Source organism: Corvus moneduloides, chromosome 2, assembly GCF_009650955.1.
Source record: "Corvus moneduloides isolate bCorMon1 chromosome 2, bCorMon1.pri, whole genome shotgun sequence".
Classification (NCBI taxonomy): Eukaryota; Metazoa; Chordata; class Aves; order Passeriformes; family Corvidae; genus Corvus; species Corvus moneduloides.
The window spans coordinates 21,647,104-21,674,848 of NC_045477.1; the positions used below are offsets into that span (position 1 = coordinate 21,647,104).

Consider the following 27,745-nt stretch of genomic DNA (forward strand, 5'->3'; position numbering starts at 1 on the left):
TTGGAATAAACACATCTTTTTTGTCATCAGCATTCAGTGGATGAATTCCCATTGTGTGAGTAGGGACAGTACCTTGTTTTTACATGGTGTTTCTCACTAGTGAGGAAAGGAGATTTGTTTGGCTTCTTTAATTACCAAAGCATTTTCATCTCAGTTTAAAAAAACAGGACTCAAAAACCTAATATGATATGACAAGGATATACAGAAATAGTGCAGTCAAAAAAAGGGGTTCTGTGATCTTGGGATGTGGTCCAATGGTCTAGCCATTAGATACTACTGCTACTGCTACTGCTACTGCTACTGCTGCTGCTACTGCTGCTGCTACTACTACAGACTACGATTCCTTTAACGCCTTACAGATTGTTATGATGTGTAAGGCGTTATCAAGAATAAGAATGAGTAAGATAAGAGATGTATTTAATCTCCTTGGTGGCAATCTGCAAGGTATTCATAATAATACTCATACTCGTATTCAAAATGTTGATAAGGAAAATAAAAAATATCTCTTATCAGGTGATCAAGACACTCTCTGTGGAAGAAAGCACCTAAGGTCATAGGAGAGACTAGGGAAACGCACAAGGAAATAATTAAGATTACTTTTACAAATGGGAACACCAAAATTGTTAATGTGCTTCTTCAGATAGCCAAATGTCTTAATAGTCTGCTCACAGAGGTTAAAGACAGGCTGTGCCACCACACCAGTGACAGGTGGGTACAAGCCTTTAGGAGGGATGGGCTGCATGCTGTCCCTTTGGGTGCAGCTCTGTCCAGCTATGGGGGAGTCTGCCTGCCTGTCTGTGGTAGCCCCGGTGTTAGAAGTGTGTTTCTTGTCCCAGATCTTTCCTCTCTCCATGTTATTCTCATTAGCATGGGAAACAGAAAAGGGAAAATATCCTCAGTGCTGGGACCAGCACAGTGACGTGAGAAGGGTGCAGGGGCCATGGCACCCAGCTGATGGGCGAGAGTCCAAGGTGGGGAGGAAACAGCTGCCCCCGGCACCCAGGGGCCACCAGAGCCCTTTCCCTCCATAAGATGCCAAACTGCAGTTTGCCCCAAGGAGATTGCCAGGGAATGGGAGGCTTCATCAGAGGGGCAGACACGGGGCTCTGTGGGGCAGGGCAGCCGTGTGTGGGGCTGGGTGGAGGCTGGGGGCACAGCTCAAGGGCCGGCCCCAGTGTGCATCCCAATGCCTGGTCCTCCCGTGGGCTTGGAAGTACTTGAGGGGCTGGCCAGACAAACCCTGGGAGCCTGATGGCTGCATGGCCCAGCTCTCCCACTGCTGTCAAACTGTGAGCAGCAGCAATGCTCAGCTGGACAGAAACATCTCCTCCTCATTCTGCTCGCAGAGAATGCTTTGGACCCTTGAACATGTTAATTGCTCTACAGCCTCTTGCCATAAGCAGTTAAATGTTTGCTTTTCTGCTATTTAAAGAGACAAGGATGTAAAACTGGATCTGAGAGACACATGAAGATGCTCATTTCTGAGCAGGACTCTTACAGACAAAGCAGAACCAAGTCTAATTTGGATCTAGAAGATTGAGAACCTGAGGCACAGAACAGTTCAGTGACATTAAGTTAAGCTACATCCAGCTTGGCTAAACTGAGTCTGAGGTTTGCAGTATATTAAAAGCATACCCAGCTTCTGAATCACAGGTCTGAGTCCTTTGCTAATAGAAATCCTGCTAGATGGTTGCAGATGTTTTTAAATGACAAAATAGGAAAGAAATTGTAATTCATTCTCATGGTTACTTACACTGCCTTTCCTGTTCAATGGAAATAGCATTGCTGCTTCTTTCCTTTACATGGCTAACATGATCATGGATGTCTTTGATCAGAATGTTGAGTTTAGATACAAGAAACACTAAGAGTCTGAAACTTTGGGTAGCAAGCCCAGCTTTGCAAATGGAAGACAGTTTGTCAGCTGGGAGGTTGCAGTAGGATTGTGAGCAAAACAGATTGTGAATTTCTAACTTCACATGAACATTTTATATAAAACACAGAAAAAAAATTTGCATAAGGCAGCAAATGGCAAAACCAACACAAAGAGTGAACACCTCTTAAAATAGAGTATACTTTTATTTATGAAAATATTAAATCATGTTTATATGATAGAATAATCAAACTGAAAAGAAACCTTAATGCTTGCGAATTTGTATCTGGGATGCAGCTGCAGGGAGATAAAATCACTCTTGAGTGACTGGTTGTGTTTCTTCTGCTTTCCTCTGTTTCTTTCAAGCCTTAATTAGAGCCAGATGTTTCTTATTTCCTTTCTTTTTTGTTTTTAAGTGTGCACAAAGTGTGGTGCCAGCAGTAAACACCATCTTTGACTTTTTTTTTATGTCAACTTCATCTGAGTCAGAGTCACAAATCAGTAAAATTCCACCAAATCAGTGCAAGCTTTCACTCCTACTGTCATTCCCACTGGAAGCAGGAGATTGGCATTGCTGTTTCCTGCAGCACAGGAGTCATAAAAATCCCACCACATGTCTGAGAACCTTGCCCCTGGTAAATAACACTGGAGGTAGGCTGGAATGCTGTATACCATGAACACAGCTGCCCCTTCCATGCTCATAAGAGTGCTGGGACTGATTTCTTGTTGCTTAATTGCTATTCAATTATATGGGTCTGCAGCCTGTTTTCCATTTCTTCTTTCTCCTCCTCAGGGAGGCAGTGGCTGGTAACCAGGGCATGTAGGCAAAACTATTTCTGCTCCAGTTTCATGCCCTTACTGTGCCATTGACCTCTTAGGTGCCATCTCTGGCAGAGTGTTTTGTCAGTAAATGGCAGAGGTCTATAGGTAGGAGCTTGCTTTCCAAATCAAATTGCAAAGTAGTATCGCTGTACTATTTATAATTATGGTTTTCATCTACTTTTTAAAACGTATTTTCATTCTAAGAAGTGTATCAAATACAGAAATCCATGAACAGCAACAGCTACCTAGCAAAGAGATAGAAATTAGTGTTCAAAAAAAGTCATCTGAGGACAAGTTATGCCTTATTTGACAAATACTAGGTTTTTTACTCCCACATATTTTGAGTGAGCACATATTGTACCTAGAATAGATTTTAAGGACAAATTTTCCGGCAGTTTTCCAGCTGTCTTTCTCCCTTTTAACAGATGTGCTCTTTGTTGCTTAGTCCTTGGGAGTCAGGATCCCTTCTGCTACTGCACATGCTGAAGGGCTTTTTGGATAAAAAACTATTCTGTTTTCTTCCACCAACTTCTGTACCAGCAACTCCCACCCCAACTGCTGTAGTTTGGAGGAAGTGAAACATTCAGGGTGAGTGCATTAAGGTACCAGATCCACTGAAGAATTTTAGTGCCTAGGTTTTAAGGATGAGTGAACCTGGAGGATTCAGATTCCTTGCTGTCATATTTGCTCTTTGTTCATGCTATGTTTAGTTACAAGGGAAAAAAGTATTTATTTACAGAATATAGAACAAATATCACAGTTTCTAATGATGAGGTAGTACTGACCTTTCTTGAATTCAAGTGCAACTTGTTAAATGTCTGCACATGTTATGAGAGTAACCTGTTTATCCCACCCCATCCTGTCCCATAAATGGGTATATTTTTCCCCCTGAAAACATGACAGACATCTTACATGAATAAATCAATTTTATTTAAATAAAATTACAGGTGTATTTTTTCTAGTATAAACTATCATATAGTTTTTCAAAGGCACCAATATTTTAAAATAATTTAAATTTTCTTGAGAGCAGCTTCCTTTTTCTGAGTGGTGTTTGTAAACTTGTCAGACTTCCCTCCCCTCATTCAACTCAGTCAATACCTGTTGCTTGTGAAATGATGAAGGCTGTACCTTTTTCATTGTAATAGATGTCCTACTCTTCCTGGACACCTCTTTTGAACACAGGAGAACAGGTCAGGTGTTCCATGTAGCAAAACCCCACTCTGAAACAGGGTGTTTCCTTCCTTTGTGGCACCACAAATTTCTCAGGCACAAACCCCCACTGTGACACTCACTTTGCATGTACTGTAAGTATTGAAAATTAAAAGAATGTTTCTTTGAGACTTCAGGATCTGTTTTTCCTTGCATTTCTTCAAGTTTGATAATGCAATGCCACCTTTTCTGGTGTGAGGAGAGAGCTTCTTGCACAAAGCCTGCCCTACAGTTCTGTGTCCCAGTCTGCATCAGCCTCCAGTTTGGTCTCCTTTAGAGGTGTCTTTGCAAAGCATGGTTGTACCAAAACCAGCAGACGTGTGTGACGGGCTTATTCATCCAGTTGTGTGAGCATTTACAGGAGATTCACAGCAGGGGCACAGAGGGAGCTGCAGGTGATAACTCTCAGCAGGCCAAATCCTGCTCAGGTTTTCTCCAAAGAAAACACCCAGCTCTGCAGCCACTGCTGGATGCAGGTAAGGACAGAGCCAGAGTCCCCAGGCAGAGGGTGGCACGGGAGGAACTGTGTTAGGCAGACACTCTCTGGCCAGTGAGTTCAAGTACTGTCACTTTTTGCTTCTGTAAAAGCAGGGAGTTTTTTTCAAAGGAGATTTTGCTAAGCACCTTCCACATGCACAGCTCACCCATGAGGTTCACTTCATCAGCTGATTTTGGCTTACTGTGACAGACATTTGTAGTAATCCCCAAGTTCTCTTTGATGCATAACCATCGTCCTCTCTGCCCAGCACTGCAGAAGCTTTGTAGCCCAACCATTCTAACAGGAAAAAGAGTCTGCCCTTTAAAAAAAATCCCCACAATTTCGAGATGACAGTGATGTGGTGCAATGAAGGTAAGACCGTAACAGGTATACATTTGGCAAATGTATCTCTGCTTCAATTAACAGGCAGGCTCCTCAGGGAAGCCATGGATCTTCCTTCTACAGAAAATCTGATTTTAATGGAACCACAGTAATTAAACTCAAGTCTTAGATTTGCAGAATGGAGGAAATACAATTATTTCAGAGTTTATAGTAAGACCACTGTAAAGCTGAGACACAGAGCTACAAATATACCATACCAATACCTCTCCTGCAAGAATGTCCCAGACAGGCTTTACTAAAGTTTGCCAAAATCTCCAAGACTTTTCAGAGAAAGGCATTGAAAAAGGGCCAACAATTGCTAAGAAAAGCAGTGATCTTAGGCTAGCAATGTGCAATTTCCTTTTTGCCATTTGTAAATGTAGAAATGTATGTGAGCCAACAACTCTTGCTTTCCAAAGAAGATTCATCTAGATAATCTGACAGCTGGTTACAGGTGTTACTTCACAATACTTTATTTAAGCCAACTTCTCTGGAACATTTTGCCCAAATGTTCCAATCAATCATCTAAAATGTCTAAAATAATTTTTAAAATTAGCAACTGAAGTCTTCTAAGAAGACACACGAAAGCTCAGCCAGTTTATTGTGCTTTTCATCCTGTTTAGGTTATCCCTTTAGTTTAGAGATACAGCACCTTAATATCTGCATGGTATTAAATATATTTATCAAGAAAAGCAGTGAAGAAATTTGCACTGTTCCTGCCTGTAAGAAGCAAAGTAATTTCTGATTATATCCTTCAGAATAAACAACACCACTGATTTTGGAAAGGCACTGTCAAAACTGCCAGACTAAAATTCAGCGTCAACAGCATGTGCAGCTGAGAAAGGTGCTCCTTGAAATATGGGAGATAAAAGGTAGATCTTAAAAGAGAAACAAATGTTTATGTCGCATTAAAGGTAAAGTAGTTTTAGAAAAAGCCTTTAAGGGTTTTTTGGGTCTTGGGATCTCTTTGAGGTACAAACTATTTTATTAGCTAGTTTTTATAAGCAATCAGTTTGCTGCCATTAGTCATGAACACTGTGCTTTTCACTAGATCAGTTTGGATGGAGAAAATAAATGCAATTAAAAGCAGTATTATTTTTTAATTCCCTCGCTGATGTTGTTAGCTGGGTATGGAGCTACCATGAAGGCAACACCTGCCCTCCCACAGCTCACTGTGCAGCACTGTGCAGGCTGCCTGGTGACTGAAGGGGTAATACAGGGAAAGGGATGCAAAACCATCTCAATCCTGCCCACAGAGCAGAATTACCCATGCCTGACTCAGGTGGTGGGTCATGTGTCTGCTATGAATCCTGCAGAAAACCACCAAATTCCACCAAAGGTAAGGAAATTGCTTTGGGAAAGAAGATGGTTTTGCGGTTAGGTGCTGCCTGATTGGACACCCTCAGCCTTTCTGGAAAAGAAATTGTTCCAGGCACCAAGGGAAGGCAGAGTCAAAGGGTAGCAAAGACACAGGACTGTGTAGGCCTGAAAATGAACAACTGCACTGGTTTTTGATCAACATACACATCTTTGGTCCTCCTGCCAGCCTTGGTGGTACCTCTGAGGGGGTGAACTCTTCACACGCTTCAGTGAACCACTCAGTGGGTTCACAGTGAGAAGTTCCTTCTGTTTAACACAAAGCCACAAGCAGAGACACAAAGCTGTTACATAAGACAGCTGCAAGACTGTGGTTCCTTATCTTGTTCTACTGTTTTCTAGGTCTGCACAGTTATTTATCCACAGGTACTTGCGGGGCAACGAACACACGTATTTAGACACCCTAATTATGGAAACTTTATGTCCAGCAGCAGCTGAAAAACATTTTGCTTAGCTTTTAATAAGGCAAACATACAGATTTCATTGTGCCACCTCATCCACTCCAAGTCTGTCTAATACTAGCCTGATTTTCTGGGAAGTGGGTGATAAGCAAGGTACCAGTGCAACCACCATGAATCAAGATCAAGCTTACCCTCCACAAAAAAAGTATGACTGTGTAGATGTAGACATCAGAGGGGATTGATATTTGCAAAGCAAGTTGTAGCAAAGAATTAATAAGATGGCAAAGAAATATAGAAATGAGGTATCAATTAGCCTAATGGTTGGAGTGGGCAAACTAGTCAAGCCATACTCATACTAAATTTCTTCTTCTGACTCATGATCCCGTTCAGATGTTTTCAGTAAACCCATTTCCATGGACTGGGACTGTTTAACCTTCGAGCGAACTGCCCTGGAAACAACAACAAAAAAAGGTTGTCAATAGTAGCTCAAAGGCTCATCTGACCTTTTTTGACATGCTAAAAACCTGTTTAACTCTTCTCATCAGTGAGTTAGGATGATTCATTCTATGATTCTATGGTTAGGAAGTACTGCCTTTAATGATACCACCTGACTGTAGAGCTTGTAAGCTCTTGTTCCTATGAACAAATCAGAGTGCTGTAAAAAACCTCAGTGTACCTTCCAGAAGGTTCAATGTTGTGCAGGCACAAGACCAATTGCTGTGTTCACTTGGGAAGGGACCATAAAGCTGTGAGAAAGAGAGGGTCTGGCCAAACTACCCTTGGAGGGGAACTCTGCCAGCGTGCCATGATCAGCCTCCCCTGAGGCCTCGTCTGATGCTGCAGCAGCCACTGGTCCCAGCATCAGAAGGGATGTGAGATTGCTGCCACCTTCTCAGGAGCTGCCATTCTTTACACAGCAAACCAGTTACCCAGCCTTGAGTGCTGGTGCCTTTCAAACTGAGATACAAAAAGAACTGGCACCTCAGTGCAAAACAAGACTGGAAGAACTAGGTATTTAACATGATTAAATAGGGCTATTAGGATGGTTGGGATCAAGCAAGGAGCGAGAAGCATGTTTAGGTCACTGCGGGCAAAGGCTTGGTAAGGTCCTGTGGGCAGAAGGTGATCACATTCTGTGATCTGATGGCAGAGGCATTTTTACAGCCAGATTAACACCACAGCTGGAATTTTGTTAGAATTAGCACTGGGCAGCGAGGAAAAGGGCTAACTTTAGACACTAGGGGATGAAAATGGCTAGTGAAAAAGAAATTTCTAGCAAGGAATTCTGTGTAATAGTCTTCAAAGTAAAGTCATGAAGCCTGCTCACTAAGCCACTTAAAATTAGCAGAGATGAGCAGTGGGAGACAAGATTCAGCAGGTAAAAAGAATCTCCTACTTCTGACTTTATATGCACTTACAAATGTGGAATTTGAGCTCATTTTATGTGAGAAGTATTATGCTATCAGAGCTGTATTTATGGATGTTTTCCCCCTTTCTACTGAAGCAATGTCATTTGCTTTTCGTTGATTACTAATAACAATTTTTATTTTACCTTGCAAGACAATTAATTACTTCATAGAAACCTTTTCATTTGTCAGTGAAACTTTTCTAAAATAAAGCTCCTCCGAGACTAAATAGACAAGTCACCAAAGTTTTAGTGTTTCAAGTAACTTACCAGCTGACAATTGTGTAATTCACTGCAAGTATAAGAAAAGCAAAGGCGTAATGCCAGCAATAGCACATAGTCAGGAACATCATGTTAGTATGATCCGTCTGATTCCACTCTGGGCTCCCATTTGGAGGATAAAGCACAAAGCCAATCTGTAGTAAGATAAAAGATACTCAGTAGATGTCATTTGGTGTGCACCCTATGCCATATCATGTTTTATGCTACCCATCACAAGGCAGACATTTAATTCTCTTATGGTGTTGCTTATTTCTGTGTATATTATAAAAAGCTATTTTTGCAGTCACTGTCAGGTGTGATGGATCACTTTACTCAACTCTGTGCAGAAATACCTTTGAAGATGCAGAGCCAGTCCCAGAGACCCACTGCTCTTGCCCAGAGAATGTAGGCACCTGCCCAACAACCCAGCCCTGCAACAATCACAACTGTGCACTGTAAGGAGAGGGGCTGGTGCTCAGCCCTGTGTGCTCTGAACTAAAAGTGCCATTTGCACTGCCTTGCTTCTTCCCAGCAGCATCTGGGAATGCATCATGTGGCTGGGAGGATGAATAATCAACGAATAAATAAAGGGCAGCCATAAATCTATTTCTTCTGGGCCATCCAAGGGAAAGGTCAGAAATGGCACAAAAATGAAGCTTCCTCATCGAAGACTGTGAGTTCATGTGAAATACATAGCTGATTTATTTATTCAGAGCTGGGAAAGATCAAATTCATATTTGTGCATAAGATGGGAAAACCATTAATCCTGTGGCTACACAGAGTTTGCATGACAAGCACCAACCCTCTGTACTGCTTAATACTCTTCAAAGTCACCACTCAGCAGTTTAGCTGAGAATTTAGAAACTGGGAAGAGGAGAGGAAGAAGGAGGGGAGTGCATTTTGCATTTCCATGCAGAGAATTCAATGAATGAGGGTGTTGATGATGCAGAAAGAAAGTCCCTTTACCTTTTACAAATTTCCCCTGCTGCAGCCAGTGTGTGGTTTTCCGTCACACAGATGGTTGAAGTCTGATGCGGGTGTGAAAAAAGCCACACTTCAATTTCTTCTATTTTTAGTACTTCAATTTCTTACTTTGAAACAAAACCCACATTGTCTCTAGAGCTAAAGAAATAATCTGTTCTAAAATTAGACTAGGCAGAAAACAATGAATAAATGGTTGCATCTATTCCTCCTATGTAAAGTTTCTGAAATCACCAACAGAAAGTTTACAGACAAGAAAATAAAATAGCAAGTGCTGCAGCACCACATTCTTGAGTTCACTTATAGAAAAATACAGCCAATTCCAAGGTCTGTCTTCATGCCAGAGCAAGCATTTAAATATTTGATTTGGTGCTGAGTGTCCAGTTCTCCTAAGAAACAGCAAACGTTTTTATTCATCATGTCTGGCCAGCATAGAAAAAAGGGAAGCCAGTCTAGACATGCTGGAAAGAAAACTCACTGGAATGACCTCAATTCTCCACTATAAGATGAAACACACATCAGCACTAGTGCTCCTATTTCTGTTACAAACTCACAGCAACTCCTTAAATCTCTCTCTTGTTCTGACAGCAGAGAAAAGGCTGCTATCAAATATCTCTTATTGGATAGACTCGCAAGTAATTGAAGGCATAGAAGCTACATTTTGGAGAGTCCTTTTGGGAGCCACATCCCTCAAATATCAAAGTTTTGGCTGCTCGGTTCCCAGAGCACTAGAAAAGCAGGAGGCTTTATATCACCCAGCCTCCTAATGGGAATCTGTAGCTTAAGTACCTTTTGAACCTGGTAATGCCAATGAGGCCTTTGCCTCACCCACCTGTCCAGTACTACACTGGGCATCAAAGAGCTCACTGCTCCAGCAGCTGGCAGTGGAGACTCTCTTTGTAAAGAACAACATATATTTCCATGCTCTAAAATCACTGCCATTTGGCTGGTGAATTTGGAACAGGATGTTACAGGGATCAGAGAGAATGGTCAATGACTGTAGTAATGGAGAGCTCAAGAAAAACACCTCAGCTTTTCTATTAATTCAAATAAAAGGCACTTGAAGTAAAATGGCTGCTGCTTCTTCTTCTGTAAAATGGATATGAGAGATACTTTTATCTCCTTAATGGAACATTGAGAGTGCATTGTTTTCTGTAAGTCTTTTGAGGTCTGTGTTTAAAAGGTATTTATATCACCTGTGAAACATCTGCAAAGGGTTAAATGACCCATTTTGGTGAGGAAGAAGTTACACGGGCAGAAAAGTGACCTACCTGCCAGAACCAGCTGCCTTGTAATATGCAGAGGCTTGTACGGAGCATCTCTAGCACAATACTGCCACGGAAAAAAACTTCCAGAAATATGCAGGCAGCAGCTCCAAAGATAGCAAATAGCAATAACTGATGAACATGAACATCCAGCATGGTTCTCCCATGGAGATGGTAGCAGAAGAGAAAACCTGGAATAAATTGTGATCAGTTTAAGATTTTTTTCTTCCCTTGCAATTTCCCTGCATTTGCTTTTAGAAAACAGCAAAGCATTTCTGGCATTTCTCTTTATGCCAGTATCACCTTCACTCACGCTGGCTTTAGCTAACTAGTTGTGTACCATGGCAGTACCTAAATCAAACACATTCCCGAGCTACTTACCCAAAACATGCTTTTGCTGCTATTTTCATAACATTTCTGTTGCTGTCTGAGGCAGTTAGGAAAGCACAGATTCACCTCTATCAGATTCACCTCTACAATGCATGCTCATGACCTGGGCTGCAGATAAAGCCTCAGCAGTGTAAGGAGGGCTAAGACTGATCTTTGTTTGATTCAGTTTCAGGGAGTGAAACAACCAGCACCCATAGGGTCAGTTTCTAACCTGAGATTCCCAGACCAATGATCAATCCCCATCTGCAGGATTCATGTGCAATCCTGCAGGGAGAGCTAAACTGACCTTCAATAAAGACTGCTAAGGAAAGCATCATCCTGTCCATGGCCGCTGGCAGCGCATTGGTCCCATGCGCCACGATGTCCACCAGCCCTGAAATGCCATAGAAGAGGTACATGGTGGCATGTTGCCAGTTCATCAAGTGATCCCAGTGCTTCTTCTCATAGTTGTACAGCTTCAGATGAGGTCCATCAGGAACAAACTGCTCAGCCACCATTCCTGTGCATGAAACAAGAAGAAAAACCATTTGGTCTGGTACTTAAGGTATAAACTGATGCCAAGTTTTCGCACAAACAATAGTGACAGCAATATATCCCCATGCAGCATAATGCCAGTAAATTTGAGGTTTTAGCATCACATAATCTGGAGAGTGAAGAGCCAGAGGAAATCAGGCTTCAGCTCCACTCCTGGTGGAACTATCTGCATCTCGCAGTTTCCAGCAGTGAAAATGAAAACAGCTATTCTGTGCTGCTTTTTCTTCTTTTAAACAATTGCTATTGTAGTAGTCCTCTGACCAAATTTTTCAGCTGCCTTTCCCAATGGTTCTGACATGAGCATAGCACACACTAAAGTCTCCAAAAGAAAGATTTACCATTTTAGTGCCCTGCCAATGCAGGATGACAGAGTTCAGACTCATAATTCAAAGGGGGATTTTTCCTCTAGAGCCATAAAAGGAAACCCCTTCACCGTGCAGGGTTATTAAAAGTCCCATGGGAATGTACACCAAAGTAGTATTTGAATCACTGCTTCACTTTCTCCCTTACCTTGGCCCCTCAGTGTCTTGCTAACTAGCTGAGGTACACCAGCAAAGGAAAACTGCTTTAAAATGCTTTATATAATCACTGACGTTTGGGGAGGGTTTAAAAGTTGTTATGCTTTTAAAACATTAAAGCTAATTATTTTGTTTATGAAACATAGGCCAGCATCCTGCTGTATAAGTAGATGTGCTGTTGAACAAATGCAGTGTTGTTCCACCTTTATTTCCAGTTTCCCTAACATGGAAACAGCAGGTTTTACTTCCAATGCCTTTACTGCCTGTCTTAGCCAAACGTTTGTCCATACTTTTGATTGGAATTAGAATTTCTGTATGTTAAAGTAATAGCTTGTTGTTTCAAAGTGAAAATAAAACCAGTAGATTAATGTTTTAGCTGCCAAGCTACCTCTAGACTGGGGGATTTATAGGAAAGATGTCCACAGTCATGCCTCAAAATGAATGCTATTATTTAGATTTTTATCATTTTTTAAGGCATATAAAAATATATACTGTAGACACAACATCCCTTCAGTGCTGATATATCTTAACAGAGAGGAAGGAAAAGCAAGAAATAGACTGTCACAGCCTGGTCCTTGATTAGAAATGAGGCAGCTCTGAGCATCTAAATGAGAGCAGACAAATAGAATCTAAAAGTGTAAAAATGCTTAAAATTTAGATACTTTTCAACTTGAGCTGCAGGTGCTGAGCTCCCCAGATCCCCTGTTGTTGAGTTTACTTACCCTCTACAGGTAAATTGCTACCATACAGCCTGCTGGGATGTAAACAAGAACTAAACACTTCCAGTCAGCTCTCAAAACCATCCCTGTGAGTTTGTACCCAGGCCTGGACACAACAGAAGGACAAACAGCTCCCCCATGCCCCATCACAACAGTCCTGCAGCAGTAAGATCTGGAGTTTAGTCTTTCTTTGTGAATATTTTCACTTTTAACTGACATTAATCAAAAAATCATCTGCATCATTTACATATTTTATCAATAAATCAGTGGAGGCTTCCAACATCTGAGATGGTTGGGTTCAAAATAGAAAAGCAACACCTTCACAGTCTGGTGCTCCCAGTGTGCAAATGAGAGCCCCTTGCATAAACATCTTATCTCCCTCCCTGAACAGAGAACAGTACATGAACGCTGACATGTGGTCAGGAGTGGTCAAGTGGTCAAGAGTGGTCAGGAGATCTCACAGAAGCTCCAGAAGAGTGCTACGGATGGAAACCACGTTACAGCCACAGCTGTGTAATTAACAGCAGTAGCCCCACCACTTCTCAGTGGTTAAAGGGCAAAATAGCAAAACACAAGGAGACTCATTTTATCAGAGGACAAAATTTGAAGAATAAAGTGTTAGAAAGTACAGCCTGCCCTTAGTCCACCTCACTTACCAATGAGGGCAAAGATAGCTTTGACGATGCCCTCAACAAACTCCAGGCGCTGGAATCCTGCCCTGGAGCCAAGGTAGCAAGCGCTCCTGTTTTTTCGACAGGCGTACTTCAGTGGATACTTCACTGACCACCATAAACCAAAAAGAAGGAAAAAGCTTCCAGGGAGGGCATGCCCTTTGAAATTGCCCATGGTTTTCTGCTAGGCAATACCTGAAAGAGAAACAAACACAGACCAATTATGGGAATAGTGGGAGAAATTTGTGGGTTATAATTTTAAAGTATCTCCTTGCATAGATCAAACGGGTGCCACTGAATAAAGTACTCACATTTAATGTAAAAATAAATTGTGCACTTGTCTCACCAGGCTGTTCAAAACACCCAGCCAGTCTCCCCAGTTTCATAACTTTGCAAAAGCATAATCAGACCCAAGTGCAGAGCAGCTGACCTGAAATGCAGAGCTGGCAGTCGGCAGGGTAAGAGAAGGAAAAGCCATAGCACACTACATCTTAGCTAGCAAACAGAGAACCTGAATAGCCACTATTTGGTGCTTTCACCTTTAGAGAGGGTTTTATATTCTCTTCCTACAAAGGGAAACCAAGACAACACCTGACTGAGGGAAAAATGAATTGCATACCCATCGGATGGGTAAATATGCACTAGTAAATTACATTTTGTGTTTCAATCCAGGTGTTTCATTATGATTTACAAATACCAAGTAATTCTCATTATTTGATGGGTGAATTATGCACCCACAACTAGATATATATTAACAAGTACATCAAGTGCACGGAGTGACAAGTTTATTAGTTGGTCAGGATTATAAAGTCATTTAAAAGCAGTGCCATTCATAATCCTAGTAATTCTGGTCATCATCCCAACATTTAGGACAGTTTACTTTGAGCCAGTGGCCTCTTCATTAAAATGACAGATCTAACATTAAATTGGCAATTTTTCTTTAAGATATTATAAACTGAGTTGTTGTGCCTCATGCCCCAAAGGCATACGAAGTCTCTGCACAGACAGCAATCAAGAATAACAACTTTAGAAGGATTGGCAGTCTGCACTTTCTGTTATTATTGCTGCCGACTTAAAAGTTCAATTGCCACACTGTACTGGAGCCATCTGGCTATGAATGGAGCATGGAAGCTCTGGTATATTTTTCTTTTTCACGAGTATTTCCTACGGTCAGCTCTGCACAAGGAGTATTAAGCTGCGGCTTCTGGGCCGTGGAGTACTTTCAGCTGGTTCACGTAAGGCTGTCTACTCACGTAGTGTGAGCCCTCTCCTGTTTCTGGAGGCTAAACTCTGCTGAAAGCTTTTTTTTTTTTTTTTTTTTTTAAGAAGAGAAACTTTTCCGCACGCACAGGTCCTGGAGTTCTCCTAAGACTGTTCCAACTGCATGAGGAGAGGTGACCTCTATAGCCACAAAGGAGAAGGAAAGAAAATATGACTGTCCATGCTTAGCATGAGTCTGGCCTTTAAACAGGAGTTAAACAGGATGCTGAAGAGGGTCCTGCAGCCCTGCCTGACCCCTCCTATTCCAGAGCTGAGCTCTCCCACTCTAAGGGCTGCTGTGTGGGAGAGGTGAGCTTTAAAAGCTTTCCCTGGACAATACCCTGCTTAGCTGATTTCTAGGGAAGCACTGGGGAAGTACAAGAGCAGAGAAATGTGTTGCTGGTTGCCCAAGCAAGCCCATTACTGGATGTGTCCCTGCAGGTGTTGCCGGATCTGGCATCTGCGTATGGAAGCTGGGAAGGAGACTGCGCAGAGATGGGTGCACCAAGCTCGGGGAAGCAGCACCTGCCAGCCATGGGGCAGCCAAAGGGGGCATGAGGGATGTGTTTATGAACAAAACATAAAGGACCCCCTCTTGGGATTTCTGCTGTGTGGGGAAGGGCTCCTGCTGCTGAGGGTCCAAGGGCTGGGAGAGCCTTTCTCTGCCTCCTCTGCCTCCCCCATCACCCTTAAAGTTCCGCTGGGTTGATGCCTGTGTGTTTTATTTGCAGGTGGGGGAAGCGCTGTTCACCCTGCAGCAGCCCTCAGCACAGTGAGGCTCTCACTAGTGAGGTTTGGGGAGCTGAGCCCCATAGGTGCGACCCAGCCCCTGCTATCTCACTGGCGAGGTTCTTCATTTTGGGACACCTAGAGTTCAAAGAGTCTGATCTGCCTGCACATCACTGCCAGTACTCACTGCACAGCTCTGCCTCAGTAAAGGGCAGACTAACAGCTTTAGAAAGCCCTCTGAACTTTGCTTTAACCTTTAAAATACTTCTTTTGTCTTTCAAACCTTAATTTCTGGGGGTTTTTTAACATGCTGGCCTGAAAGGCATTGCTCTCTTTTCAGACATGTTGGTTTTTTTCCCTTCTTTGACTCAAAGGGAGAGGGGAGGAGTGGGGACTGGCCTTTCCTCACCATGTCTGCTCTCACTGAACAGCATTCATTGGAAAGACCTTATTCATTATTCATTATTATTCACCACAGGTATAAAGCAGTCCAAATGGAACAATTTACCCTCTATTGCACATCAAAGCAAAACAATGGATTACAAAGGTAAATTAAACCTATGAAAAACCTTCCTTTAGGAGAGTACAGCTGCAGTAGGAGTGAAATGAAGAACAGTGTTGACGTCATTTGTAGTGCACAGTATACAAAACTTCAAAAGTAATTCTCAATCTGTGAATTCACACCTGGGTTACCTAGACCTTTAAACACTGGAGGATCTTTCTGCACTAAATCTTAGCAAGTTATCAAGAATTTTTTTTTTTTTTGCCTATTGCCTATTTGCCTTTTGTTTATTGCCTATTGCCAAAAAACTATTTTTTTGCCTTTCAAAACAAGCAAAAAGAAGAAAAGACGGATACAGCAGCTAATGTTCCACATCCAATATAAACAAAATAGAACTAGAAAAATTGCTTTTTTGCTGGAAGAAATACAATCACATATTATTAACGTAAGAGAGTGTAAACTTCAGATTAAGTTCATCCAAAGGTGTTGGGGATTATTTGTAGGATTTCTCTAGAAAGAGATACATCAGATCTGCCAGCCAGCTGTTGTGGCAGACCTTTGGAATGCTGCATGTCGACACAGTTGCTTTCAGAAAGGAGTTATACAACTTATCCTTTAAAGTCTTAGTAAACTTGAAAACATCATGACAGGCCTTGCCTTAAACTGATTAAACTTCTCAATTCATGAGTTTTCTCTTTTCAGGCCAGAGATATCGTTTTGGTGAGTCTAGAAATCACCTGCCAACACCCACAGTTTTGATGTGATTGAGAAGTCTTGTCTGCAAATAAACTGGGGGATATTGCACAATTTGGGGACTTAGTATGAAACGGAGGATGTGGCGAAGCTAAGCAGAGACTCCTCAGTAGGAAAGTCACTGTGGGGTCAGAAGGCAGACCTGGGAGGTGGGGGGCAGGGGAAAGGAAAGGAGAACAGTACAGCAGGCTGCTGCCTTTCCATGTGGCACTTTGGCATCCCCCTGTGCAGACCAGGACAAAGTAACTCCTACCAGCTCTTCTGCACAGCTTGAGAGTCAGACACTTTTGGTACAGCAGGTGCTATTTATTGGATAAAGATGGCATCAGTGTGTTATGACAATACTTGATAAATAGGAGGGCTTATTTTTACAGAGCCTTATCAGTCTATATCTGCAACATCAGACTGATGATGCAGGATGTGCAAATCCAAGAGTCTCTTTTTTACCCTCAGTGATTTCAGGGTCAAGGGTGTTAGCAGAGCCACAGCCACATTCTCAGCAGCAAACCTTCCTTGCTGCCCACAGCCCTTCCTAGAGTTCATCATCTTAGACTGGATATCAGGAGAAATTCCTTCACTGAAAGAATTGTTAAGCCACTCTCCAGGGAAGTGGTGGGATCATCATCCCTGGAGGTATTTAAAAGACATGGAGATGTGACTCCTGGGATGTGGTTCAGTGGAGAACTTGGCAGTGCTGTGTTAACAGTTGGACTCGATGTTCTGAGAGGTTTTTTCCTACCTAAACAATTTTGTGATTCTATGGTCTGCCAGAGTTGTAGGTTGAGAAAATCCTGAGGTTGCCCCACAGCCGGGTGCCAAGAGGCCTGGCCCCAAAGCCACCCAGTCACACCAGATCCCACATGCACTCCTTTAGCTGGTGACCTGCTTCACAACTTCAGCCCTGTCCAAATCCTTCTCCTAACCCTGCCAGGCAAAGCCAATGGTGCTGATGCCTACAAAAGGCGCACACACAGCTGGCATCACCTGGCCACAGCCCTCCCCATGGATGACAGGATTGGCTTTCCATCAAATGTACATCCTTGACCATTGCGGATCAAATCGTCACTGTTACCCACTGTGTGCAGCCCCAGGATTCCTGCAGGATCACTCACTCCTCATGTCTCTGCCCTGAAGTCTCACCACCCAGAATCCTTCCACCACTCCCAGCAAGCAGCCACGGAGCCACAGCAGCCAGGGCACCAGCAAATTCTGAACTCTGGCAAAGCAAATTTTGGCGCCAAGCCGGGGGAAGGTCCCCCTCTGCCAGCCAGCACTGGCCACTCCGAGGAGCATGTCCAGGAACCGGACAAAGCACACGTTCCAGCCCAGGTTCAGGCTTTTCACAAGAAGTGCCCTTTGAAACGCTGCTCTCAGGAGAGTGTGGGGCACGCCAGGACAGGAGGCTGCTGCTGTCACAGTTGGACAGCCATGGGCTTCAATTGCCTCAATCACACTCCCCCAGGACCCCCATCCTGGCACCCCTGCTCAGGTGCCTCTGGTCACAGGAGAACTGGAGAAAAAGGTAATTAGGCGTAATTATGGCAATAAACTCAACTGTTGAGGTAGTTTACAAATTTTAAGTACCAGTCAACGTTTCTGCAGCTGATTGGAATGATGAACAAGAATAATCTACAGCTACCTGTGAATGTGAGATGCTTTTTTTTTTAATGTGAGAATTCCAAGCATAGTTTTTCTTGCAATGACCACAGAAAGCCCTGTATGATTAAGGTTTTTCCAGCAATTAGAAAGCTGCATGGTATTGCAAAAGTGTTTTACGCCCAAACTTTGCCAAACCAATATAGGCTGTTCACAGCTGCCAAAAAATTCCCCATGTAGCCCTAATGCTTTGTGTACCTGGGTTGTTCATCCCTCTGTGCAGACTGCATCTTGCTCCTTGGGGTCAGAAGGGAATATGGGATTCCACTGAAGAAGGAGGTTTCCAAGAGAGCACTCAAGAAAAGGTGTGCATTTTTGTGGCTTTTAAGAGCTGCCTTTTTAGCCTGAAAATTATCTCACACCATCAGAAGCATGAAAGGCAGGCAGGAAGTAAACTCAGATGGTTGGTTTAAAGATCTTCTGATGTTTTTGGGAAGGATGTTTCATAACATTTACCAGTTTGATTTCTGATCTCCACTTTTGTGGGGACTCAGGAAAGACTTGCAAGTGATATGGAGAAATATACCACGTGGTTACTCAGAAGGCTTCTCAACTGCTTCTGGAAGAGCTAGGTTAGTTTTCCTTTTATCCCCTTCAAAAGACAAGCAGGGGTTTAGGCAGCGCAACCTGTATGGGACAGGGACATGAGCAGCAGCTGACGCAGAGCCCGCCCTGCAGCAGGCAGCTTCTCTCCCCTGCACATTCTCCTGCCACAGCAGTATGCCCTGCAATTTCCTGTGTTTGTCAAGCCCTGGGGGATGCTACAGAGGGCTGTCGAACAGAAATGTGGATTTCTTTTCCAGAAATGACACAAGTTATAAAGCCACAAACTCTCTCTGCTGCAATGCTTCCATTTCTGCTACACAGCAATATGACAGCAAAGGTTAAGACCAAAGATTAAACATTAGCAATTTTTTCTTCCATATGCTAGATTAGAAAACAGTGATGTGGAGTTTATAATATCTGATGGGAAATGTTTATTTTTCTGTAACAGCTGAGGGAATGCATTGTGACATCGGTTAGAATGATGCACCCAGATAAGAGGAGGAAATAACAATTGTAGGCATTTTCTAATCAGTGCACAAGCTGTGATCACACAGCTTTTACAAAAAATGGAAACCAGCAAAGCTGAAATGCATGTAAGACAAAGAAAATCACAGACAAGTTTAATTCAGTCCCAAAGTTTCCTACTTGCAGCTAAAGATCTATTCACGAGGCAAGTGCCTTTTGTCCTGCAGCCATTATGTTGTAAACACCACAGACAGCCAGGCTGATCTGAAAAACTCTCTGCTCCAAGCACTTTGTTCACTAAAGGCAGTCCTGATTTCATGTCATGACCGAAAGCATTTCAGCAATTACAGCTCCATGTTTCCAGATGAAATCACTGCTCTGGTGTTAAGGAAATATTCAGCTGGCACCTACAGCTGCTTTAGAATTAGACTGGGGCTAAGTACTGTGTGTGCTAGTGAAAGCAGGACACAAGACTACTTGAAATGCTAAAAAGTGACGGGACAGCCTTGGTATTTTTGGCTTAGGGGTGTGGGAGATAAAAATTTTCAGGTAAAGAAAAGAAAAGAAATGTCATAAATATGAGTCTCCAAAGTCTGTAGAAGAATTCAAGCCTTGAGAGAATCTTCAGACCTAGAAGACAGGGATGAAAGCCAAAAATCCCAGAGGTAAAGACCAGAAATCTATTATCTGCTGGCCCTAGAAAGGAGGGACTCCAGGACACAATCTCCCACAGTGCTGAATTTGGGCCCACAACTTACACCGCTCTATTTTTTTTCAGTGGCTTGCATCTGTCAGAGTCTTCCTTCCCAGATACTTGTCCTTGTCAGTCCTCTGAGTGCTCCTCGCTGTGTTTGTCATCTCTCATGACCCTCAGCTTTCTGGCTCTCTTTCCCTGTTCTCTGTGCATCTGCTGGCTCTGTCTGCTCCCATAGATGAGCAGGCTATCTCCAGGGGTTATCCAGGGACAACAAGTACTACATAATAATCTTACCATTGGCTCCTGATATCTGAGCAGCTGCTAGTCTGGGGATATGAAATTTTTGGTCTTCAGGACTGCCAAATTGGAGCCTTTTTCAGAGCACCACAAGTTCAAAAAACTTAAAACCACCAAAAATAAGCCTTGTAAGTGCATGGCACACGTAAGAGTCATTTTTTCCTATGAAAGATTCATAGTTCCTCTATTGGCCATAAACCCTGGTATTTCCTAGCACTGCCTGAAGTAAAGGGTAAAATAGCACAGGTATGTGAGTAAACTGTTGCAGGTGTAACAGTGCTACCTCCGGTGGGACCATGTTTGGCTCCAGCCCCCACAGCCACTTCCATGCCCTCAGTGGGGTGCCTCCTGTGGGGTGACCCTCCATCTGTCCCCCATGCAGAGCAGCAGTTTCCTTCCCCACAGAGGGTCACAGCAGACTGCTGCCCTCCAGCTGAGGTGCTGCTGCTGCAGGCTCCCCCCAGCCTGGCAGACTGGAGCAGGTTTTTGTTTGCGTGTGGCAGAGGCAGAGTGCTGTCGGAGAGAAGGCGTAAGGAAGGATATGCTGTGACATCCCACTGCTGTGCTCTGGGAGCTCTTCACTAACATCTGAGACCATCTCCCCTTTCCAGCCCAGAGCTGGGCTTAGCTGGAGCTCTTACTGCATCCCGATTTTAACCTGTTGTGCTGGCTAGTGAAATTCCTGTATGCGCTCACTCTCCTTTGAAAGTCAATTCCTTTCATCCCAGAATCATAAATACATGAAATCACAGAATGTTTAGTCCTGGAAGGGACCTCTGCAGGTCATCTAGTCCAATCCCCCTGTTAAAGCAGGTTTATCTACAGCAGATTGCACAGGATTGCATCCAGACTGTTCTTGAATATCTCCAGTGAGGGAGACTCCACAGCCTCTCTGGGCAGCCTGTTCAGTGCACGGTCACCTGCACAGTAAAGAAGTTCTTCCTCATGTTCAGGTGGAACTTCCTGTGTTTCAGTTTGTGCTCACTGTTCCTTGTCCTGCCACCAGGCACCACTGGAAAGTTTCTGGCACCATCCTCTTGACACCAGCCCTTCAGATACCTGTATGCATTGATGAGGTCCCCTCTTAGTTGTCTCTTCTCCAGGCTAAACAGGCCCAGCTCCCTCAGCTGTTCCACACAAGAGAGATGCTGCAGTCTCCTAATCTTTCTTGTAGCCCTCTGCTGGATCCTCTTCAGTAATTCTTGGTCTTCCTTGAACTCGAGAGCCCAGAATTGGACACAGCACCCCAGATGGAGCCTCACCAGGGGAGAGTGGTGGAGGAGGATTAGTTGTGATCTTTAAAACAGTCAGTCACTTCAATGAATAACCTCTGCAGGACCCTAGCTATTCCTGAAGTTCCATGGTCCAGCAGAGGTCACACTGCCACTAGCAAGATTGCTCCATGGATATGCCACAAAAAACAGTTCTGTAGGGTGCAATTTCTGACTCCTCTTTGTCTTTCCAGTTGTGTTCACTTGCATGTTCTCTGCTTCCTAGGGGAGAAAAAGCTTCCTAGGCTAGGAAAATGTCAAGAGTGCAAAAGTTTGATGTATCAGCTGATGATTTAGAGATCAGAGCCCTGCTCTGGAGAGGAAATGAAATAAAATACGGTTTGGTTTCTGTTGGCATCCTTTTTATAGACCTCTTCCTACAGCATCTTGACAATACAGTTGGAGTTTCAGTGGAATGATGTCATAAAACAACAGAGCCTACAGGACCACTAGACTATGGAAAATACTCGTAAAAAATATTTGTAATAAATACTAATGACCACTTGGGCTGTGAAAGATCCTGCATTTGGCACTTACAAAGCTCTTTACAGATTCTTAGAAGTTACTGCGATTGTTATCTATGTCTCCAAACACTTCTTGAAGACAAGAAAACACAAACCAAAAAAAAGGGGGAGTCTACTGAGAAGACCTAATGTTTGAGTGGTCTTAAACAGATATTTTCCACCAGCAAGGAGGCCATATCTGAAAGAGAGCTCTGTGTTTTGAGGAGGACAGGTCACAGAATCACAGAACCAATTAGCTTGGAAAGCACCTCTCAGATCATTGAGTCCAGCCTTTGGTCACCACCCAGTCAGCTACACCACGACATTGAGTGCCACGTCCAGCCAGTCCTTAAACACCTCCTGGGAGAGTGACTTCGCCACCTCCCTGGGCAGTCCAATCCAATGTCTAATCACCCTTCGTGTGAAGAAATTCTTCCTAATGTCCAACCGAAACCTCTCCAGGCAGAGTTTACTGTCGCTGCTCGCTTGGGAGAAGAGGCTGACCCTCACCTGGCTGCAGCCTCCTTTCAGGTAGTTGTAGAGGAGGTGTGAAGGCATGAAGGTGTGAAGCACAGGGCTTGCTGACCTCAATATGACTTACAATTCTTTGGTTGCAAAGGTTGCTCCTTTACTATAACTACTGGTGACTGTACAGAAAAGGCATTAGAATTTCTCTTCATTATGTACAGTACTGGATATTGGGGTGACTGAAGCCCTTGAATGAGAAAGTGGATTACAAAGAAGACCCTGTTTTAAAGAATCACCAAACACTAACAAAATATGGTAATCTGAAGTGTCATCTGTGCTGAGAGCATTAGTAAGCTTTCACCTTAAGAACAGTCTCAAGTTGACAAAAATGGGAAGGGAGCTCCTATCAACAAATGCTAGATCATTATTAAGTCGTCGACGGTTTTCATAGGAAGGACTCATTTTTCTTACTGAAAAATTACAAATACACTCAGTTTGCTAATGTGATGCTCATAACAGCTCAAACTTGGGCCGAAAGCAGATGAGACTTGTCAGACCTGAGCTTCTCCTGTCCCCTGCAGGGGAGAAGGCTGGAAACACAGGCACATGTGTCCAGAATATTGGCTTCTGCTGTGACACTGTGCTGCATTTTGCTGTCTCATCCCAGCGAGACCCAGCCACTTGTTCTTGAATCTCTGCTTTCTGAAGTTATTCCATTAAGTGATTCATAACTGAGAGGGACCAATCTGGTTTTTATTTATGCCTCAACGTATGTTATTCCTGTAAGAGCTGTACATGTGCTAGCAGCCCTGTCCCGGGGAGGCTTTGCCTGGCAGCCAACCAGGGCAGAGAAAACCTCCACAACCGGGCTGTAAGTGAGCCCCTGCACTGGCCGGTGAGGGAAATGCCCGGATGCCCAGGAAATCAGGCTGGGAGAGAAGCCTTAGCACATAAAAGCAGCTAACTGCAGTACAACGGAAGCCATTTGCTTTTGGGGTTTTTTGGAGGGAGTGAGGGCTCAACTGTAGGGCCAGCTCGGGCTCCCCCCTTTCGTTTTTTTCTTCCCTGTGGTCCTGTTTCCCTGCCCATGCCTGCATCGCCCTGCTTCGCCGTATCCGTGAGCCAGCTCGAGGACCTCGTGGCCGCGACGGCCGCCATCCGCGCCCAGCCACGACCGCCGCCGTGCTCCCCGCATTGCCCGCGGCAATGAGCCCGGACCACCAGCCCGCAGCACCCACCTTGCAGCCACCGCACCCCGACCCCGAGAGACCGCAGCTGCTCCAGGAGCAGCCCTGCCGATGGAAGGGACACGCTGCGGCAGGCGGAACCCTGCCGATGGAAGGGACACCCTGCGGCAGGCGGATCCCTGCCGATGGAAGGGACACCCTGCGGCAGGCGGATCCCTGCCGATGGAAGGGACACCCTGCGGCAGGCGGATCCCTGCCGATGGAAGGGACACCCTGCGGCAGGCGGTGCCCTGCCGATGGAAGGGGCACCCTGCGGCAGGCGGATCCCTGCCGATGGAAGGGGCACCCTGCGGCAGGCGGTGCCCTGCCGATGGAAGGGGCACCCTGCGGCAGGCGGATCCCTGCCGATGGAAGGGGCACGCTGCGGCAGGCGGATCCCTGCCGATGGAAGGGACACGCTGCGGCAGGCGGATCCCTGCCGATGGAAGGGGCACGCTGCGGCAGGCGGATCCCTGCCGATGGAAGGGACACCCTGCGGCAGGCGGATCCCTGCCGATGGAAGGGACACCCTGCGGCAGGCGGATCCCTGCCGATGGAAGGGGCACGCTGCGGCAGGCGGATCCCTGCCGATGGAAGGGACACCCTGCGGCAGGCGGATCCCTGCCGATGGAAGGGACACCCTGCGGCAGGCGGATCCCTGCCGATGGAAGGGACACGCTGCCTGCGGCTGTTTGGAAATCGCGCCCAGCCCGCCGCGGGAGCTACGCAGGCGCACTGCGGCTCACAGCACACACGCTCTGTCTGCTGAGCTGACGCCGACAAAGCGCTCAGAATTCCTGTGGTAACGCTGTCCCTGTCTTCTATTTCTTTCTGTTTATCTCTCTTTTCCCTCCCTACTCTCTTTTCTATCCCCCTTCGGTAGGAACATTTACCCTTTCCTATCAATAGACGGTTCTCAGATACAATATTGCCGTGTTTGCGCTTTATTTTCGTCCGAGGAATCTATCAAAAAGAATCCTCCCCGACTCCCTCTTTTATAGTGGAACAGGACAATAACCTTATGATAGAATTATAGAATAGTGTGGGTTGGAAGGAACCTTCCCACCTCTCTGGGCAACCTGTGCCAGTGTCTCACCATCCTCCTCACAAAAAATACCTTTCTTACATCTAATCTAAACAGGCCCTCTTTTAGTTTAAAACCATTACCCCTTGTCCTATCAACAAGTCGTTCTAAAACATCTGTCCCCATCTTCAGCCACCCCATCTGTCTGTGCAGTACAGTTAGGTAGTGTGAGCCCTCACTGCAAACAAAGTGATTCAAAATAAATGTTTTAATCTTGAGGATTTGGAGATTGTAACCAATTATATGAGTGCTTGGGGCTTACAGCATCGTGGGGTGGCAAGAAAAAAAATACATAAAAAGCTTTCTTATCAGTAATTTCCACAAAGCTGCGCAACAGAGCAGGTGGGGTTTGCATCTAGAGCTTTGCCTTGGCTAACTCGCCTTTGTACCTTGAAGTTTTCTTTTTCTTTGTCTGTTGATCTCAGGGTGCCTGATAATACTCCAAGGGGGGCCAAATGCACTGCCTCTACCAGCTATAGCTTAGGGGAAACACTATCAACAGCAGAAAGCTGTGTGGATCAAAAACAAAAAGAGAAACACTAATGAATAAGTGGGAGTGTTGGCAAGGCAGTGTGTAACATTGATGCTAGCTGGGAGAAATGGCTGGCTGACCTAGCCCAGCTGGAAAAAACAAAATGCTTGAGAGAAGCAGGTGTAGTTCCATTTTACAGGACCACCTCATACTCATTAAATTGGAATCAACTTGTGCTAATACAACATTGGCAGAAACTGAGGAGTCCTCTATGATACAAAGCTACAGCAGCAGCAGCTTCAGTTCCTGCAACCCCTCCAACAACACAATTGACAGAGGGAGCAGACCCAATAGGGGGCTGTATCCTCTTCCAAAACCACTGGCCTTATAGATGCTGCACAATTAGTCTTAGAAATATCTCAAGTGCTAGGTCATGTGGAATAAGAGTTTTAGGAGTGTTGCTCAGATAGCATTAAAGTGTTATAGCAGGCCCTGATTTAGGCATAAATTGACTAAAAGAGACTTAAGTCTCCATTTTACCTTCTGGAGCAAAAAGCAGTGCCAGGACCCAAGATTTGGCTCATGTTTCACGATGGGGCAGGACTGCCCCAGTAGAGAGACACTCCATTAAAAACAAGGGTATTTCAAAACCAATGTCAAATTAATTGTAATTCCTGGGTTTAGGAGCTTGTCTTGCTCGTAGCTTGGAAGAGACTGTCAAAATTACTGCTACTGCCAACTGCAAGTGAACATGAGGGTGTTTGGTCACAAGTAAGGAAAAGATATAGGAGCCAGTTGACAAGAGTTTCAATACTGAGGAGTCTTGGTTCATGTACCTCTTTAGACTGAAAACAAGGAGCCCATTTTTGTGCTGCTGCACTGGCCATCTGCAGTACTGACTCAAATGATCTTTCCAGGCAGATTTGTGTGCAAGAAGAGAGTAAACAGCAGTTTGCCTAAACACAGGCATAATTATTCCAGCCACTCCTCAAGGTTCATTTGAGTTTTCTTCTCCAGCAGTTATTTCTACCCACAGTCTCCACAACCAAGAGAAATGTTTGGTTTGCCCAGCTCCATTTGTAAAGAAAAAAATACAGAAAAAGCCACATAAGCAACCCTGAAAAGCAGCAAATGACATCTGAGCAAACTTCTGAAAGGTAACTCCAGAGTCAATGATGAATTTGAATCTAATATGGATATTGAAAACATTTCTTTTAAAAAGTACTTACTGTGACTTAGAGTACAACTTACGCCGTAATTTAAAGAGTTCCACAGAAACAGCAATATAAGGTGATGCAAAGAGAATTATACATAGTGGAGAAATCACAAGTCCAAAGTATGCAAATGCATGGTAATCATCAAACACTTGGTTTAAAAATGAAAAAGCAGAAATACTTTGGTCTTAAGTACTTCAGTTCCCAAAGTGTTCAGAAAGCCCTTTATCAAAAAGATAATAATTTTTTGATACCATGTCAAGTATTAAGTGTTATTAGGAGAGTAGAATATGATTTATTGCTGGAAAATTGAAACAAAATGGAACATATGCAGGGATGGAACGTGTTTTTCTGAGGGTTATTCTGTTTTGAAATAAAATAAGGAGGCCAAGATTTTAGGGTTTCTCTCATATAGTAAGAAGTCATGGCTACATTTAAATTCTTTTAATTTTGCCTGGAAATTCAAGTTTGGATGTATATCTCCATTTGACACAGCCAAGAGGGAGGGAGAGGAAAAAGATCACTTAATAAACTTAGAACTAAGCCGAACACTTATTCAGCCCCTTTGTTCAGCGATCCAGAACCTCGGCTGCAAAACCTCTTGCACATGGGGTAAAACGCTCCGGATGCCTGCAGGGGCCACGCTCGCATTGGAACACCAGCAACCTTCGCGAAAGCGAGTGCTCATTTAAAAGTCCCGTCCCCACTTTTACCTCAGAAGTGCCCCCCGTGGATCGAGTCAAGGCAAACATGGAGTAGTTGTCCTTTCACCCGGCAATATCCGACATCCCCCCGCCCTGCCCCGCCGCGCCCGTCCTGCCTTCACCCCGGCCCTTCCCGCAGCCGGGGCTCTGGGGCGCCGGGCTGCCCTTACCTGTGCCGCGCCCTCCCTCGCAGTCTCTTCTCCGCCTTCCTTCCCCCTCCTCCGGGGGTCTCGCTGCCGGCCCGGGCAGCACCGGGGGCCGGACCCTCCAGCTGCGGCCGCCGGGGGATGCGCCGCGGCCGCTCCAGATGTTTGCGGCGCGGCCGCCCAGATGTTCCCCTGGCGGCCCCGCGGGGGGCGGGCGTTCTCCACCCCGCCTGGCCGGGAAGGACCCAGAGCAGAGCCAGAGGAAAGGGGCTTGGGGAAAGCGAGGCTTCCGCGGGATCCGACGCTGCCCGCCCCCTCTCCTGCCCTGCTTTCCAGGAAAGGCGAACGAGAGCGCGCAGGGCTGGCGCGGGGCTAGCGGCCAGGGCAGCGGCTCCCAGTAGCCCAGGCAGGCGAGGAAAAGTAGAAAAAGTAGAGAAACTTTCAAACATACAAACCTCTCTTTGATGGCT

The 27,745-nt window shown here is 44.7% G+C and overlaps 1 protein-coding gene across 1 annotated transcript; it reads right to left on the minus strand.

Annotated features, from left to right (window-relative positions):
• Positions 1-3,600: 3,600 nt before the first annotated feature.
• TMEM45A (transmembrane protein 45A) lies at positions 3,601-27,589 on the minus strand. The gene is made up of 6 exons (XM_032098410.1): positions 27,300-27,589; positions 13,268-13,477; positions 11,127-11,339; positions 10,457-10,641; positions 8,214-8,359; positions 3,601-6,987 (listed from the first exon to the last, which is right to left on the minus strand). The coding sequence occupies exons 2-6, from the start codon at positions 13,455-13,457 to the stop codon at positions 6,894-6,896; spliced, it is 828 nt and encodes a 275-aa protein (XP_031954301.1). The 5' UTR covers positions 13,458-13,477; positions 27,300-27,589; the 3' UTR covers positions 3,601-6,893.
• Between the last annotated feature and the right edge of the window lie 156 nt (positions 27,590-27,745).

What these genes read in the sequence shown, in the direction of transcription:
- TMEM45A (XM_032098410.1), bottom strand. Translation starts at nt 13,457, where the DNA reads ATGGGCAATTTCAAAGGGCATGCCCTCCCTGGAAGCTTTTTCCTTCTT. An exon ending in CTTAGCAGTCTTTATTGAAG is followed by an intron (nt 10,642 to 11,126) that starts GTCAGTTTAGCT and finishes AATTTATTCCAG; the next exon opens with GTTTTCTCTTCTGCTACCAT. An exon ending in AAGGCAGCTGGTTCTGGCAG is followed by an intron (nt 8,360 to 10,456) that starts GTAGGTCACTTT and finishes ATCTTACTACAG; the next exon opens with ATTGGCTTTGTGCTTTATCC.